Raw genomic sequence first — 18402 nt, 5'->3', positions numbered from 1 at the left:
TGCACTGGTGCTGCTTCGGCTGCCCTCCTGTGCGGGGCCACGGCGGGGTTTCGGGAAACATCTGCAGGCTCCTGTCCCTCGTCCCAGCACCACCTGCCAGGTCCCCTCCTGCCTCCATAACCAGCAAAGCGGGGGCCTCTCTGCCAGGATGTGGGAGGGGCTGCCTGACCACCACATTCCTTCCTGTTGGGTGTCATCCGTCTGTCCTTGGGCCCAACACAGGGAATCACCCTTGTCCTGGGCTGTTTCTGCTCCTCTTACTGCTGTTACCTGGGCTTTGCTAGAAGTATTTAAATGAAAACCATTCTACCTGGAAAACACCTGAAATTTCCACATTCTGTCCTCTACCTGCTGTCTGTTCTTAGCCTCCGTTTTCTCCTCCCATTATCTCTCTGCTTCCAAGTTTTCAAAGGAAATACACGTGGGTTCAGGGCCAGCCCAGCCACAGACCTGGGCTTGTAAAGGGGCCACCAGGAAGGTACTCATGTGTCCATGAGTGGACACACCCCCTTAAGAGAATTAAAAAGGTCAGACGTGAAACCAACAAGGACTAGAACCCAGAGGGTACAGAGGACTCTTCGGGTCAGGAGAAGACGCACAATCCCACGGACAAGAAGCTGATCAGAAACATCAGGACACAGGAAATCCACACGCCTGACAGATGCGGGAAAGGTCTTGGCCTCAGCAGGGATCAGATGGAAATGAACCCCACCGTCCAGTCGTGAGGCCTAGAGGGACCCCTCCCTCCCTGCCTCTGGGCGTGTCCCCTGGCCTGGCCTCCTGGGCGTTGTCTAGTGAAGCAGAAGACATGGCTACCCCACGACCCGTGAAGAGCGTCAGGACCCTCCATGAGAAGCTCTGGTGTGATGCCCACGGCTGGGTCCCGAAGCGCCAACGGGAAGAGGAAAGCAGGTCTCAAGCATGACGTGGAGGAGACCGGACCCCCAGAAACACAGCCAACTCTGTCACATGGCCTGCAGACATGCACTCCACACCAAACGGATTAGCGGAGCAAGTACAGAATCGGGCGGCGCTGGGGGAGGGCATGTCGCCCGTTAAACTGTGCAGCCGGTTCTGGAACAGAGGCTGCAGAGTTTTCTTAAAGGGCAGATGGTTAGCATTTACGGCTTTGTGGCCATACGTCCTCTGTGTTCTAGTAAAACTTTATTTACAGAAGCAGCTGGTGGGCCACACTTAGGCCATTTTCCGAAGGTGTTAAGAATTCACAATAAAGTTTATTCAAACAAGAAAAACGTGAGAAAGGTTCTAAAAAGAATAATGAAGGAAGACTATCCTTACTCAGTGGTGAACATCATAAAGCTATAGTCAGCAATGGTGCATGACAGATGCGTAGAAAAAGGCCAAGACTCCAGAAACAGCTCCAAATCCACATGCATACCCAACACACAAAGACGCCATTTCCTGACTGGAAAAGATGAGGGTTTCTCACCAAATGATGTTAGGACCACTGAGGATCCAAACAGAAAGAAAAAAGTCTGGATCCCTATGATAATCTTTATAACAAAATAAATTCCAGTTGTACCAAAAATATAAGGAAAAAACAGGAGTCTGAGGACCAGACTTGGATAATGTTTTTTTAAATATCACAGTGAGAAATGATTGTCTTAGAATGAATAAAACCCCCAAAAGCCATAAAAGGAAAAATTAATTTGATTATATCCAAATAACAAACTTCTAAATGGCAAAAGATATAAATTCAGTTAAATGACACAGAAAAATCTGCAACATCACAGACAGTAGTTTGTTTCTGTTACTGTATAAAGAAAAATACTGAGAGACCAACAGAGAAATGGGCCAATGAAAAGGATAAGGTACCAAAAGGGAAATAAAGATGAATACAAATACATGAAAAGATGCCCTCCTTACTCACAATATGACATTGCCAACTGGAACCATAAACTTACTGTTTTTCACCTGTGGTTTGCAAGGTTTGGTCACACCGCTGGAGAAGGGTCATGGTGGGGGCAGGGTGTGTGAACTGGCTCAGCCTCCAGGGGCAGAATGGCTGGTCTCACGACTGATGGTGGGCACATTCTTTGACCAGCACCTTTCAGACACTTATCCCATATGTGTAGCCACTTGAGCAAAATTATGCACATATAAAGATACCCACGGCAGCATTATTCCTAACGGTGAACAGTAAAACTGGCCTAAAGGCACATCGGTAAGTAACTGGATAATAAATGTATGAAACACCCAAATAATCGAGTGGGATGCAGATATTTTTTAAGTGAGGTACATGAATCCCTCAGAAGCTCCTGCAGCCAGCGATGAAGGTGTTCCTGCGAGCAGAACGGACCCTGGACCTGAGCCTCGGGAAACACGTTAAACCACAAGCCGGTTTCGTCAACAAACAGATTGTAAGAAAGTGAGGGAGACAAAGGTCACACTGGGTCTGCATTCCAACAGGCAAGTATGAAAAGATAGAACACGTCTACAAGGCAGTTAGAGAGATTTCAACACTGATGGGATATCTGGAAATTTGGGGTGACATAGTGGTATTATGGTAGTTTTTTAAGCTTTTAATCTTTTCAGGAAACAATATTGAAGAAATGAGGCTAGAATTTGCCTCGCTCCCAGGTTGGGGGAGTTGGGGCTTGGGGCTGGCTTCTTTGCTTTGGCTGAAACGTGCTGGAAAGTTTCCTTCATAAAAAGATAAGAGTTGGGTGGCACCAGCGGATTTATATGGAATTAACTCCAAGATATACTATTATGTGAAAAAAGAGAAATAAAGAAGTATGTATAACATGCTGCTGTTTGTTAAAAAGAAAAATCACATACACCTTTGTGTTTCTACCTCTAGACCCTCTAAGGAAACAAAGCGGGTGACAGGGATGGGTTCCTTCCCACCCAAAGTCTGCTCTCTGGGAAGGGTTTGCATGGGTGGGGGTGTTCCCTTCGTGGCAACTTCAGGTCCCTGAGAAGCAGACCCTTAAGAGAGCCTATCTCTGAAAAGCTAGGTATCATTTGTGCAGAATTAAAACACTCATTTTACAACGGCTCCTTGCAGCCCCATAGTCATTCATCCAATTCCCCTGGCAACTTGAACATTGTTTGTCTTGGCCTCTCAGGAAACTGCTTTCAAACCAGGAAACCCAAAGCCAGGTGGGTCTGTCCCTGTGGCAGGCAGGCCCCAGATGGCCACGAGCCTGCCTCATTGCACCCACATCCCGTGGAACCCCCTTCCCTGGTATGTCACTTCTGTGATTAGGTCACACGTTAGTGTGACGTATGTCTTGCTACTGACCCTGCCCCTTGCTGGCTTTCACAGAATAAGCTGCCATGGTTGGTGGGCCTGCAGAGCAAACAGCCGGCAAAGCACTGAGGCCCTCGGCCAACACCCTGGAGATCTGACTCCTGCCAACGACCATGAGAGCTTGGAAGCAGGTCTGCCCCAGGTGAGCCTCTTGATGAGACATCATCACCGGTAGACACCACCACGCTCACCTGAAGCTGAAAGCCACCTGTGGTGCCTGGACTTATGACCCACAGAAACGTGAGGAAGTAAACATGTGCTGTTTGAGGCTAAGTTTGTAGTTTGTTATGTAGTGACGGTTAAATAATGCAGGTTCAAGCTGGCAAGCAGTCAAACAGAAGAAAACCTCAAGGTGACACGTTGGGACTGGAGCCACCCGGCTGCCTGGCCCTGGGACACTCAGTGTACAGCCACCTGCAAAAGCACAAAGCTGGCCCTTACCTGACCCCACACACAAACAGCAACTCAAAATGGGTCCAAGACCTACATGAAGGAGCTGAAACCATAAAACCCTTAAAAAAGCACAGGGGTAAATCTTCATGACTCTAGATTGGGTGGTGGTTTCTTAGCCATGACACCCAAAACAGAAATCAAATTACAAATAGATAAAATGGACTTTGTCAAAGTTAAGCACTTTTTGTGCATCAAAGGACACCGTCAAGAGAATGAAAAGACAGCCCACAGGATGGGAGAAAATATTTGCCAATGCATCCAGTTGGGGACTTGAGTCTAGAAATATAAAAACTCTGAGGACTCAACAAAAAGACAAACAGCCCGATTAGAAAATGGGTGAAGGACCTGAACAGACACTTCTCCACAGGAGGCAGACAAGTGGCAAACATGCTCCACGTCCTCCGTTGTCAGGGAGACGCAAACGGAAACCGCCGTGAGAGCCACTCATCCACCAGGATGGCCGTGACGAACAAACACGTCACAAGGTGGGCAAGGATACGAGAAACTGGAACCTTTGGGCAGCGGGGGGTGGGGGGGCATAAGTCACCCTAAGACCAGTGATTCCACCCCAGCTCTGCATCCGAGAGAACTGAAAACACGTCCACATGGAAATCTGACCTGAATTTTCACACGGCCTCATTCAAACTGACAAAGCCTGTTGTGCCCATGAGATTCTGTTCTGGTCCAAGTGTTCAGCTCACCTGTGGCCGTGCAAAGTCTCCACCAACTGAGCAGAGGAAACCACACCTCTACTGCCTCACAGTTTCTGTGGGGCTGGAGCTCAGGGCTGGGCCTGGCCATGCAGGGACCAGCTGGGACCCTGAGGCCACTCCTGGCGCCAGGCTCCTGGGGTCAGCCTGTTCTCACGCCCGTTTTCCCGGCAGTTGGGTGACTTCTCCAAAGTGGCAACTCAAGCGAGGGGCAGAATCAGGACATCCAGCCTGTTCTCCGGTCCTGCATGGGACCCCACCTGACCAACACGCTACAACGCCCGCTGTCCCCCGTGTCTGAGCTCGGGCCCCATGGGAGCACAGCCTCAGGGAGGTGACGTTTCCCATCAGGATGCACTGGCCTGGTGGGGCCCCTGTGGAGGCGCCTGGGCCACACGGCAAACCGCAATTAGAAGCTGTAACACCAGTCAGTGCAGAAGGGGGTCTGGGATCTTAAAAACAGCCACCAACAAAGGGCTCTCCCCTTCTCTGGCATCCTCCACATACACGTGGAGCAGGCCACCTTTGCTATGAAAGTGTGTAGGGGCTGCAGGCTCCCTGAGCCCAAGGCTTGGTGAGAGTCTGCACTTGATGTGGGGTGAGAGGCATGTTCTGCTTGGTTCCCCACTGCTATTGGCGAACGCTGGCAAATGAACATGCACCTGCTTCCCTTCCGCTAAAGCCACTGCCTCCAGGAAGGCCTCTGGCCTGGCACCCTGTTTACCAAGGTTTCAACCTCAGAGGCTGGAAACTGCTGGAAGTTTCAACTATGCATCATCCCACGTCCCCAGTGGCACAGCACAGGGACCTGCTCACCCATCCACTACTGTCCCCTCTTGACCCTTTGGGGCAGCCCCGCCCCACATGAGCCAACCTGGACCCTGTAGTCCTGGTGGATTAAGGACACTTTATACTTGCATTTGTGATAATCTTTCTGACCACGGGGAGGAATTTCCAAAACAGGAGGACACTAAAAGTGTTCATCACAAGAGAAAAATTGATAAATGTACTGTGTTAAAAATAAGCTTTTCACGGGACTTCCCTGGTGGTCCAGCAGGTAAGACTCCACTCTCCCAATGCAGGGGGCCTGGTCGGAGACCTAGATCCCACAGGCATGCCGCACCTAAGAGATCCCACATGCCACAACCAAGACCCAGCGCTGCATGCATGCATGCATGCATAAATAAATAAAATTAAGTTTTTCTGGGAAGAACCTGTGAAAAGACAAGTCACAACTGGGAGAAAACATCTGCTAAACACTAGTCGACCAAGGGCCAGCACCACTCAATGCAGAGCTCCCAGAAACCAAGGAGAAGAGATGGACAGGCCAGCAGGGCGGGGGTGAGGGCTCCAAAATCAGGAGAACGTCCCCATCACAAGAGCCCACCAGCAGGCTTCGTGGTGGGAACTTGTACACCAGGAAACGGGACCCACTCAGGGAAGGAGGGAGTTCAAGCACACGGGCCTCTCTGCAGGACCCCAGCGTTGGGCCCAGAGCCAAGAAACGAGCACCTGTCCTGCGTGGCCGCAAATAGGGAGAAAAGGCAAGGGGTTGATGGAGAAAACCGCTGGGACGGCAGTCACTTGGCAGGGATTGGGGGATGCAGGGCCGGCGAAGGTGCTTCTGGGCGGCCTTGTCCCCTGCAGCTCTCATGGGAAATGCAACCTGCCTCATGGGGCACCATCGCTGCCACCTCCCCCGACACCCCAGGCCTGGCTGGAGGTGGCCCTGTTGTCTCCTGTCCCCGCCCCCATGTGGATCACTCTCCTGGCCCCCCAGAGCGGCAGTCATCACCTCCCGTCCTAGCCCGCAGCTTCCTGGTGGACACAACATACCACCTCCTGACCCTGGGGCTGTCCCAGCCACACATGCCCTAGCCTGACACTCACCAGCTTCACGCAGATGACAAAGGGTGGCTGTGCGGCTCGGAAGTGCAGGACCGGGACCCGGGGCTTGGGCCTTTCCTGAGAGGAGAGAAGGGCCACAGGCTGCTCCACCTTGCTCCCCAGTCCCCCACCTCTGCCCTGCTCAAAGCTCGATGCCCTCAGACAGGCGTCTGGGCCACAGCCAGACCCAGGGCTGGACCTGGTCTCCAGCACCTCCACCCAGCCACCTATGGCTGCCACAGGACTAACCTGAGGTGGGCAGCGGACAGACCCAAGCCTGCAAGGAGCACCTTCCAGTAGGGACAGGGGCAGGTGGGGGCAGGCATGGGTGCCCTCTGGGGTCCTGGAGACCCCAGGAGCCTGAGGGCTGCATCTGCCAGGCCTGGCAGCTGTCTGGGCCCAGATGGCCTTTCCCAAGGAGGAAGGTTCTGGGCAGTGTCTACTCAAAAGGCCCAGGACGGCGCCCCAGGGTGCAGTGTGGGCGGCTGCTGTGCATGACCATGGGGGCTCGGTGGGGAGGGGGCGCACCTGAGAGTCCTCGTAGCAGTAGAAGCCCTTCTTGATCTTGTTCTCGTCCACGTCGCAGAAGGCGACCACCTGGGGAGGACCCAGGACGCCAGCCTCAGGGGCAGTGGGGGCAGTGCTGCTGGATGGGGGAGGGGTGGGACAAGGGGTGGGCCCCACCTTGCACCGTGACCCTGCCGTCAGGCTGCGGTAGAGCCGGCGGCCCTGCCGGCCCGCATTCCAGATGGTGAAGGTTGCCCAGTGGGGCAGGGCCCACTCTTCCAGGAAGCGGACGCGGTGGGTCCAGATGGTGGTCCTGTGGGGCATGGGGGTTTGGGGGTCATGACCCAGGAGGGCAGGGCCTCCAAGCGCCCCAGGCCTTCCTCCCCCCACCCCTGAGCCTGCCCACAAGTCCCCCTGGTTTGGGGCCCCTGGGGCAGCACTGCAGCTGTTGGCTGAGTGACTGAACCAAGGAGGCCAGGACCAGAAGGTCGCACCCCTCACCCACCCTCACAGCCGGTGCACATGGATCCTCGGACGCTGAGCTCACGTCCACACACTCAAGAAGCATGCGGGACACCAGGCACAGAGCTTGGGGAGCCCAAGGAAAACCCAGCCACGCTGACGTCCGGCACCTACGACCATGGTAAACATGACCTGGACGTGACTCCCCACCTCGAGCGGCCACATGGAAGGGGCCACAGTGTCCTGTGGAAGCTGTGCAGATGGTGGGGTCACCTTCCCCAGGTGGGACCCCCTCCCTTGGCCCCTTGCCACATGCAGACCTGAGGTCCAGGCTGGCCCTTGGGGTCTGCAGCTGCCCGAGTCCCAGTGCCCGGAGACAACAGCATGTCAGCTGTCTCCAGGTTAAAGTGGTTGGACACAGGGACAGGACCCAAGGCGCAGGTGTGAAAGCATCACTTAAGAATCGGGAAGGTTAAGGGGGAGTTTCTGCAGGTACACAGTGGACCAAACTTGACCCTGGTCTTCCTTTCCAGAGAAACCTCTGATGTAAGGAAGGGTGGCACACCCTTGTATAAAATCACAGTTTACACCTGGAAGTGCCCTCCGTGGACCCTCTCACGGAGCCCCAAGACCTACTGTTCTAGGCCAGGCGCAGACCTGCTGCAGCTCCCCCACGTTCTACAGTGTGGGTTCAGTTCCTTCCTGGTGTCTGGCCCGGGGCTCTGTGTGGCAAGTGTTGAACCCGTGGTTCAGCAGCCACTGCCCTGCTGCCTTCTCCATGGCAACCAGCTTTGAGGGTCCCACAAGGTATCTCAGGGGAGCAGCTCCTCCAGGTGAGAGCGTGGGGTCCATGGACACAACACAGTGATGCCTACTCTAATGCAACTGGGCACCAGTGTCCTCCTGCCCAGGGGTGGGCTCTGAATGCTGGGCTGCTCCTGTGGTTGGTCCACCCACCTCCCACTTGAAATGTCTCAATTAGGGTTGTGCTGAGCAGCCATAATTTCAGTGGTCGGGGGGTACTGGGGTTTGCGAAGGTGAAAAAGGTGAATAACTCCCCAGTCTGGGCCATTCAGCACAAGCTAGACACACTCCAGCCCAAATAAGACACCATCAGGTGCAGCACTCAACACGCAGCTTTGGCAGCATCCAAGGAACGAAGGACAATTCTGAGAACAAAACAACTGAACTTCCTGCAAATGAGCTCTGACAAACCCATGAGACGCTGACAGTGAGGAAGAGATGGGGCAGGCCCCGGGTCCCCACCAGCAGCGGGACCTGCGCCACGCTCCAGGCCCTGCCTGGGACCCCAGGGGGTGCGCCTACCACCACAGGGGCAGCAGGAGATAAGGGACCACAGACATCTGGGCAGGTCTCGCCCTCTGCTCCACGGTTTCCTCTCCGGCTCCTACTTTTTAAATTACTTTTGTTGGCAAAAGGTCTGGCCGCTTCTATGACTTAATTGCTTCTCTCCTTAACCAGTCAACTCTCTTCAATTTCATGAACAATTCAATGAAACTGCCCCAAAAAATGCCCAAAGGTTTTGGGGACACTTACAAGGAAATGAAATGGCCCAACGAGGACTCCACTTAATGCTCAGGGACCAGGACAGTGTGGGGCCCGCACCAGCGTGACCACCAGACGCAGGGGTGACGGGCCGGGTCTGAGCAGCACAGGGTGCCTCACCTGGAGACGGCGCCTGTGGGAGGGACAGAGCTGACCCCCACCTCCCACCGCCCGCGGAGTGGATCTGGAGGGACTGTGGGTCCTGGGGGTACAGCCCCTGCCTTGCTCCCTCCCTGTGCCTCCGGAGTCTGGTCTCTGGTGTGAGGACACAACTCAGAAACTGCCACCAATACCTCCGTGTTGTGGACAGTGAGACCCGTTGTGGACAGTGAGACCCTTCCTGCCGCCGCTGTCCTGCAGGTCCCCTTCTCCACCGTGCTGCTCAGTTATTTATTCGGGAGAACAGCCCAGGTGTGTCCTTCCTGCCACTCTTACCCCTGCGAGGAGGCTCCACTGAGGGCTGGGTGTGTGGGAGCTGCTCACAGGTTTCCTCAGACCCACAGGTCGGCATTTCCAGAACCTTCTGGAAAGCAGGGCAGTGTCAGGGATGCACACTGCACCAGGAGGCAGCAGGCCGGAGGGTGGGGGCGGGGAGCAGTGACGTGTGTGGACCCTCAGCAGCAGGATGGCAGGAAGGTCCACGCGGTGACGAAGACAGAGGAGCAACGTCACCACACGGAGCTCAGCCCTGAGGGTGAGCAGCATAGCGACTTCGGGAAGAATGAGGCAGAACGTTGCCACCGACACCACATTTTTAAAGAGGGAAAGCACACTGTTTAGAGGACATCACGTGTGGTCAAAGTATAAAGAAATGGATCTTATGGCAAATAAACATCCCACTCAGGACACCACGAAATGGAACCAGGGAGATGCAGGAGGTTTGGGGAAATGGGTAACTTTTTGTTTTAAAGATGATTCCTTATGCCTCTGGCTGTCGGAAGTATTTCATAGTGAAAATTGTTAAATGATATAAATGCTGATCATTCTCAATTTAAAAGGTAAAGGCCATGATTCAGGGAGCCTCTCAAACAGAGGGCTCTTTAAGAGAGAGTTTGAAGGAATTCAATTATTGACAAGCCTGAGAGTGTAATTAGCGCTCCTTGCTCTGTGAGGTTTTGCTGCTTAAAGACTTTAATCCAACACAGAAACTAACATGAGATCACCTCTTTTACGTTGTGGGTGGCAAAGCCTCACACTGCAAAAAGAGGGAAAAAAAAGTCTCAACATAAAAGAATTATCGCATGAAAACAGAATGAGGGTGTGTGTAGCACAAGCCGTCTGGCTGGCTGCCTGGCCCCCCAGATACATGAGCACCCGCCACACCATGGGTGGGGAGCAGGGCACCACCAGGGTCATCACAGACATGCCTTCACGTTGCCTTGCTTCACAGGAGCTCAAGGTGAGGACACATGTACGTGAACCTTCAGGAACAATGGAAGAGATCCTAGTTGTCCAGGCACTTCTCAGCTCTGCAGAGGATCCCAGGTGTCCGGGCACTTCTCAGCTCTGCAGAGGATCCCAGGTGTCTGGGCACTTCTCAGCTCTGCAGAGGATCCCAGGTGTCTGGGCACTTCTCAGCTCTGCAGAGGATCCCAGGTGTCTGGGCATTTCTCAGCTCTGCAGAGGATCCCAGGTGTCCGGGCATTTCTCAGCTCTGCAGAGGATCCCAGGTGTCCGGGCATTTCTCAGCTCTGCAGAGGATCCCAGGTGTCCCGGCACTTCTCAGCTCTGCAGAGGATCCCAGATGTCCGGGCATTTCTCAGCTCTGCAGAGGATCCCAGGTGTCCGGGCATTTCTTAGCTCTGCAGAGGATCCCAGGTATCCTGGCACTTCTCAGCTCTGCAGAGGATCCCAGCTGTTCCGGCACTTCTCGGCCCTGCACAGGATCCCAGGTGTCCCGGCGCTTCTCAGCTCTGCAGAGGATCCCAGGTGTCCAGGCGCTTCTCAGCTCTGCAGAGGATCCCAGATGTCCCGGCATTTCTGAGCTCTACAGAAGATTCGTGCCCAGAAAACCATCTTTGTACTTTATTCACCCAGTTTCCAACTCCGTTTATGGATTGTGGGAAAGTGGTTACTTCCTTGAAGAAACACTTGCCAGAAATTTTAAAAATTTTAATGAAATTCACGTAGAGTAAGAGCAAGGATCTTAAGTGTGCATACGAGTCAGACGGTTATGACAAACATGCATATCCGTGTAACCAACACACCTGTCAAGAGGTGGGACACTTCTACCACCCCAGAAAGATCTCTTGTATCTCCTTTCCCCTGAGAATACCACAGTCTCGTTTCTATCACTGTGGACTAGTTCTGCCTGTTGGAGAACTCTGTACAAGTGGAAGCCACAGTATGCATGCTTTGGTATCTGATTTCTTTGACTGACAATGTATCTTTTGGACATTAATCCCCGTTCTTGCAGGTATCAGTCGTTTGCTTTCTTCTAGTGCTGAGGAGTGTTCCGTTACAGCCGTGTTTATCCACCACCTGCTGATGGGCATCTGGGTTGTTCCCATTCTTGGCTACTAATAGAGAAATGTTGAGCAATCTATTAATTTCTCTTGGAGAAACACCTAGACATGGAATTGCTGGGGCATAGGGCAGGTATCAATTAAATTAATAAAATAAGGCCCAACAGTTTTCCAAAGAGGATGTACTGTGTGCTTACACTCCTGAGAACAATGTATACGTGTCCTCAGCATGATTTGGAATTGCAGACGTTAATTTTAACCCTTCTCGTGGGTGTGCAGAGCTTAATTTGCATTCTCTGATAATGATGAAACCTTTTTAATTGACCTTATATATTACTTCTTTGTGAAGTGTCATGTCCGTTCAACTATTTTGCCTACTTTTATTAGATTTTATTTTTGGGTGACAGGGGTTCTTAATATCTCCCCCATACTAACCCTCTGTGAGATATATAGATTATGAATATTTTCTCCCAGTCTGTGGTTTGTCTATTCATTTTCCTAATGGTGTCTTTTTTAAAAATTAATTAATTAATTAATTATTGGCTGTGTTGGGTCTTCGTTTCTGTGCGAGGGCTTTCTCTAGTTGCGGCAAGTGGGGGCCACTCTTCATCGCAGTGCGCGGGCCTCTCACTGTCGCGGCCTCTCTTATTGCGGAGCACAAGCTCCAGACGCGCAGGCTCAGTAGTTGTGGCTCACGGGCCTAGTTGCTCCGTGGCACGTGGGATCTTCCCAGACCAGGGCTCAAACCCGTGTCCCCTGCATTGGCAGGCCGACTCTCAACCACTGCACCACCAGGGAAGCCCCTAATGGTGTCTTTTTATGAGCAAAAGTTTTTAATTTTGATGAAGTCCAATTTATCAATTTTATAGCACTAAAGAGGGACTTCCCTGGTGGTCCAGTGGTTAAGAATCTGCCTTCCAATGCAGGGGACGCGGGTTCAATCCCTGGTCGGGGAACTAAGATTCCACATGCCGGGGCAACTAAGCCCCCGGGCCTCAACTACTGAGTTTGTGCACCTCAACTAGAGAGAAGCCCGCATGCCGCAACGAAGAGCCTATGTGCTGCAACTAAGACCCTATACAGCGCCCCCCCCCCAAAAAAAAAAAAAAAAAAAGGGCTAAAGATTCTGGTGTCCTCTCTAATAAATTTTTTCCTATCCCCAAGTTGTGAAGATATTCCCTGATGTTTTCTTCTAGAAGCTTTATATTTTACCTGCTTCTATATTTATATCTAAGCCATCTAGAATTAATTTTTCTATAGGGCATGAAATTTTTTTTTACATATGGATATCCATTTGCTCCACTTGTTAAAAATAATTTTCTTTTTTCCACTGAATGCCTTTGGAGACTGTTAAAAATCAATTGTGAGTCTATTTCTGGACTCTCTGCTCTGTTTCATTGATGTATATGTCTATCTTTATTCTATTAATACATTTTCTTGATTGCTATAGCTTCAGAGTGAGTCTTAAAATCAGGCACAATAAGTCCTCAAATTTTGTACTTTTCAAGATTGTTTAGGACACTCTGGGCCCTTTGATTTTCATGCGAATTTTAAAATCAGATTATCAGTTTCTACAAAGAAGCCACCTGGGACTTTTACTGGGATTGCTTTGAATTTACAGATCAATCTGGAGAGAACTGATGTTAACAATCCATGAATGTGGTGTATCTCTCCATCGATTTTATAGGTTTTCTTTAATTTCCCTCAGCCTTTTTTGGAGTAGGTTTTAGCAGATATAGACATACCTTACTAAACTTACTCAAAAGTATTTTATTATTGACGCCATTGTACATTTTTTAAACTGCATTTTTTCAGTTGTTCATTGCAATTCTATAAACTTCTATTCTGGAAAATTTGCTAAGTTACTGGTTTTGATTTCCTATGAAACACAATCATGCCACCTACAAATGATGCTAGTTTTACTTCCACTTTTTTTTTTTTTAATGTTGAGCCTTCTTTTAATTTATTTTTGGCTGTGTTGGCTCTTTGTTTCTGTGCGAGGGCTTTCTCTAGTTGTGGCAAGCGGAGGCCACTCTTCATCACGGTGCGCGGGCCTCTCACTGTCGCGGCCTCTCTTGTTGCGTAGCACAGGCTCCAGACGCGCAGGCTCAGTAGTTGTGGCTCACGGGCCCAGTTGCTCCACGGCATGTGGGATCTTCCCAGACCAGTGCTCGAACCCGTGTCCCCTGCATTAGCAGGCAGATTCTCAACCACTGTGCCACCAGGGAAACCCACTTCCACTTTCTAATACTTATATTTTTTATTTTTCCTGTCTCATTGCACTGACCTCCATTACAATGTGGAATAGAAGTAGTGAGAGGAGTGATCAGATCGCTTCCTCCTGATCTTAGAAGGGAAAGCTTTCAGTCTTTAATGATTAAGTATGAGGTTAGTTATAGGTTTGAATAGATGCTATCAGACTGAGAAAGTTTCCCTCTATTTCTAGTTTGCTGAGTTTTTAAAAAAATCATGAATGGGTATTGAATTTTGCCCAATGCTTTTTCTGCATCTATTGCGTTGATTGTGTGATTTTTATCTTTTATTCTGTTACTGTATTAAATCATACTAATTGATTTCTGAATGTTAAACCAGACTTGTATTCATGATGTATTATCCTTTCATATATATTTCTGAATTTGACTTGGTAATATTTTGTGAATGATTTTTGCAACTATTTTCATAAGGGATATTTGTCTGTAATTTTATTTTCTTGTAATATTCTTGTAGCATTTTTTACTTCAGAGTCATGCTAGTCTCACGGAGTGTGAAGCTCCTCCCTCCCAACACCCAACAGACCTTTCTCCTCTTCTATTTCCTGAAAGAATTTATGTTAGATTGGTATTATTTCTTCCTTACATTTTTGATAGAATATATCAGTAAAGCCATCTGGCTTGGCTTTTCTTTATGAAAAGCTTTTAAATTACTAATTAATTTTTAATTATTATTTATACCTTTTTTTTTTTTTTTTTTGGCCATGTGCAGGGCATGCAAGATATATTAGTTCCCCAGCCAGGGATTGAACCTAAACCCCCTGCAGCGGAAGCACGGAGTCCCAACCACTGTATCGCCAAGGAATTCTCTATTATTTATACTTTAAATACCTACTGGATCTGTAATGATGTCCCCTCTTTAATTTCCAGTATATTGGTAACCTGTGTTTTCTTTTAAAAATCAATCTTGATAGAGGCTTGTCAATTGTACTGATTTTATTTCAAGCCAATTCTTGGTTTTGCTGATGTTTTTTCTACTGACTGTCCATTTTCAATTTTACCTTCTTCATTCCTTTCCTTCTATTTACTTTGAGTTTACTTTGCTGTTACTTTTGAAACCTTTAAAGGTGGAGACTTAGATAACTGCTTAGTTTCTTCTTTTATAATATAAAATTTTAAAGCTATAAAAACTTATTATAAACTCCGCTTTAGCTAAATTCCACAAATTTTGACATACTGTTTTGTCATCAAGTTAAATTTTTTCCCTAATATCCTTTGTGATTTTTTCCCTTGGTTGCTTAATTTCCAAATATTTTGTATATTCAAGATGTCTTAGGGCTTCCCTGGTGGTGCAGTGATTAAGAATCTGCCTGCCAAGGCAGGGGACACAGGTTTAAGCCCTGGTCAGGGAAGATTCCCCCATGCCACGAAGCAACTAAGCCCATGTGCCACAACTACTGAGCCTGCACTCTAGAGGCTGCGAGGCACAACTACCAAAGCCCATGCACCTAGAGCCCGTGCTTCACAACAAGAGAAGCCACTGCAACGAGAAGCCTGTGCACCGCAACGAAGAGTAGCTCCCGCTTGCCGCAAAACTAGAGAAAGCCCGCACACAGCCACAGACCTAACACAGCCAAAAAAAAGAAAAAAAGATGTCCTAATGATTTCTAATTTATAAAACATAACCCGTATGCTTTCAATCATTTGAAATTTATTCAGATTTGTTTCTTGGTCCAAAGTAATGTCTATCTTGTACTTTAAAAGAATGCGTATTCTGCAGTTGACTCTAGTGTTCCTTAAATGTCTACTGTCATGTCGGTTAATGGTGTTGTTCAAACCTTCTGATCCTCACAGACTTCCCCACCCCCCAACTTCTATCAATTATTGAGATAGGAGTATTAAAATCTCCAACTCCAATCTCAGTTTTTGCCTCATGTATTTTGAAACTCTGGGATTAGGAATATACACATTTAGGATTGTTATGTCCCCATAGAAAATGACCTTTATTTACCCCATGTGTGCAAATCACACTTGCATTGAGTCAAGTTCATGACAACAAACTCCCAATGATGCTCCACTAAATCTACTGTATGAAAATTCAGACTTAACAGAAGAGAAATCAAGCTCTTTTGCTTAAAGCGGGAAAACAAAGAAGCTAAGTTTTAGTGTTGAATAGCACATGTGCAAAAGTTCAAGGATCTCCCAAGTCAATATGGATGCTGGGGGCTTCCCTGGTGGTGCAGTGGTGAGGAATCTGCCAGCCAATGCAGGGAACATGGGTTCGAGTCCTGGTCCGGGAAGATCCCACGTGCCACGGAGCAACTAAGTCCGTGTGCCACAACTGCTGAGCCTGCGCCGTACAGCCCGCAAGCCACAACTACGGAGCCCGCGTGCCACAACTACTGAAACCCGCACGCCTAGAGCCCCTGCTCTGCAACAAGAGAAGCCACCACAATGAGAAGCCCGCACACTGCAACGAAGAGTAGCCCCTGCTCACCGCAACTAGAGAAAGCCCGCGCCCAGCAACGAAGACGCAAGGCAGCCAAAAATAAATAAATAAATAAATAAATTATATGGATGCAGCAATCTGGGACACCCCCCCCACCGACGACACATGCCCAAATCAGCATCACACCCACTGTGACAGTGCACATCACACCCACTGTGACAGTGGACAGGAGACCTCCCAGGACAGAAACTGAGAAACCACGCCTTCCAACGAGTCTCACACCCTCCAGGGGAAGAACAGAGTCTCTTCTACTTCCAGAAACACAAATGCATGTCCCTGCATCATGCTCTTTACAATCAAAAGATCCCCTGATCATAGACTTGTTTCAGGGCCCCATTCCTCCCTGTCCCCAAGAGAGCAGCATTACGGTAGCACCAAGGGGGATACATACTTGTAGTTGTTTGAAATGTAACACCCACACACATGCACAAACGTGCACACACAGACACACATGCGCACACACACACAGTTCAAACTAAAGAAAGAAAAGCACACCCCTCCCTTGCCTTCACCCTGCCTGTACTTTCGGCACCATCCCTGCCCTGTCCCTGGTAGTCGGCCTCTAGCCTTGGGGCCTGGGGGACGTGAGGGCCATGAGAGGGAGGGGGCTAGTGTCCTTGTGATGCCCCACAGAGGAAGCAACCCAACCTCGGTCCCAGTAGCCCTCCCCTTGGTGGGCGGAGAAGGAAGAGGGTGCCCCCAGCCCGCCTGTAATCACGTTAGCGGGGGGCTGGGCTCACGCTGAGAATCCCGTCAACTCAAAGCAGGTGAGAACAAAACCCCAAGAGAACAACTACACGTGAATCCTACCTCACTTCAAAAAGGTGAGAACAGACATTTGGCCTTGATCCTGGGGAAATGCTGGTCCGTGGACCTAGGACAACGTCCCTCCCGGGAGGCCGCAGGCCCCCTGCTGGCCACGCTCCCAGGTTTCCTGCCTTGCGACCTAACTGGGTCACCTGTGTCTGCCCCACTGACCCCGCCCGGTCTGGCCCCCCGGACTTGCGTACTCGAGGACGGAGTGTGTGGCCGCGCCGGGGTGGTAGCGGTAGAGGAGCAGGCTCTGGTCCACGCGGACGAGCCCGCCGCCCTTCCTCAGGTGTTCGTGGAAGAACAGCAAGTCCTCGGGGACACCCTGCAGGACGAAAGAAACGTGTCTCCACTCACGACAGAGCCTCATTCTGGCGACGGGAGACGCGGATCCGCCCGGCACCCCAGCCGCTTGAGCCTGGCATGACCCGTGAGGCCTCAGCGGGAAAACAACACGTCCAGCTCCCCCACCTTGTGGCCGGCACTGGGCAAGCGTGACCACAAGAGGCGTCTTCAGGACAAGAAGGTGCCCGAGGGGTGGACCCAAGCCCCAGTGCCACCCTCACTCACAGCCTCAAACTTGACCCCTGGCCTGCGCTGCTGGCCCGCTGACCTGCCCCCTCCCTGCTGACGGGTCCCGCTGGGTGTTCCCGTCCTGTGAGAACCCAGGCCTCCCGCCCCCTCCTGGAGAAGCGCAGACCAGGGCTGGCCGTTGGGGTCACAGCCACCCTGCTGGTCAGTCTGGGGGATCTCAGTCCTGGTGGGGACACCAAGTTGGCTCCCCTCACTTTTTAAAATTCAAGGTGAAAACCAAGTGAGCAGGGGGTCTGGACAGGAGGTCACCCAGGGTGTGTCTGGTGAGCAGAGCCCAGCAATGGCTGGGGACACTGCCAGGACCCCTGCTCTGGGCAGAGGCTGGTTTCCTGACAGCCCAGAGGCTGCTGCTCTCCGGCCCCAGCCTGTCCTCCTCCGCCGGTTCCCCAGCCCGAGCTCGGTTTCACCGAGCCAATGCCAGCACCACGGCCGGGCCCACTGCTTCCGGTAAAGCCACGGCTGCCCCCCAGCTCGTCCACCCCGAGAGGAAGGTGGCACAGCTGGCCTCTGAGGTCTCGATGTCCTGATGGAGCCTGGTGGCCGTCATCCTCGGGGAGAGATGGGACCCCTGGCCCCTACTGGCCAGCTTTTTGGCCCGAGCGTATCCCCTGACTGGGCCCTGTGCACCTGGCCTCTGGGGTCTGTGATGAACTGATGCTCTTTGTCTGTGGCCGCCCAGGCGCGAGGTCCGCTGCCTCCTGGCTTGGGCCTGAGCGCCATCCCTGGAAGCAGCCCACTCAGCTCTCACTCCTGAGCTGCCACACTGGGCAGCTCAGGCAGCCTGCCCGCCTCCGTCCCTGAACAAAGCCACCACTGCCCAGGGAATCGCCGCCCGGGGTCCCTGACACACCGCAAGGCCGTCAGGGCAACGCGATGGAAGCCAGCCGAGTAGGAAATCGGCGCAGTCTCGTTAGCGACGCGGAAACACGCGAACCACTTCACTTGCAGCATC

The 18402-nt window shown here is 51.1% G+C and overlaps 1 protein-coding gene across 15 annotated transcripts in view; it reads right to left on the bottom strand.

The window, feature by feature from the left end:
* The window catches only part of QTGAL (queuosine-tRNA galactosyltransferase), a 128824-nt gene that overhangs the window by 10580 nt on the left and 99842 nt on the right, over nt 1-18402 (bottom strand). For 6 of the 15 annotated variants that reach the window (XR_016389023.1, XR_016389024.1, XM_089901474.1 and 3 more), the window contains exons 10-12: nt 17057-17181; nt 6856-7147; nt 6331-6405 (exon numbers count right to left, since the gene is read on the bottom strand). Coding sequence is in view for 8 of the 15 variants with exons in the window: in XM_089901474.1 (XP_089757600.1) it covers nt 6331-6405; nt 6856-7147; nt 17057-17181 (492 nt within the window). In the remaining 7 variants the exon portion in view is untranslated. The remainder of the gene's footprint in view (nt 1-6330; nt 6406-6855; nt 7148-17056; nt 17182-18402) is intronic. The other 9 variants (XR_016389025.1, XR_016389026.1, XM_089901478.1 and 6 more) reach the window with 2 other exon arrangements.

This window comes from Delphinapterus leucas, chromosome 19, assembly GCF_059928025.1.
Source record: "Delphinapterus leucas isolate spDelLeu-1000000601 "Yukka" chromosome 19, BTC_Dleu_Yukka2, whole genome shotgun sequence".
NCBI lineage: Eukaryota > Metazoa > Chordata > Mammalia > Artiodactyla > Monodontidae > Delphinapterus > Delphinapterus leucas.
Note: the sequence above shows the minus strand (reverse complement) of the source record. Positions and strands in the feature narration are given on the sequence as shown.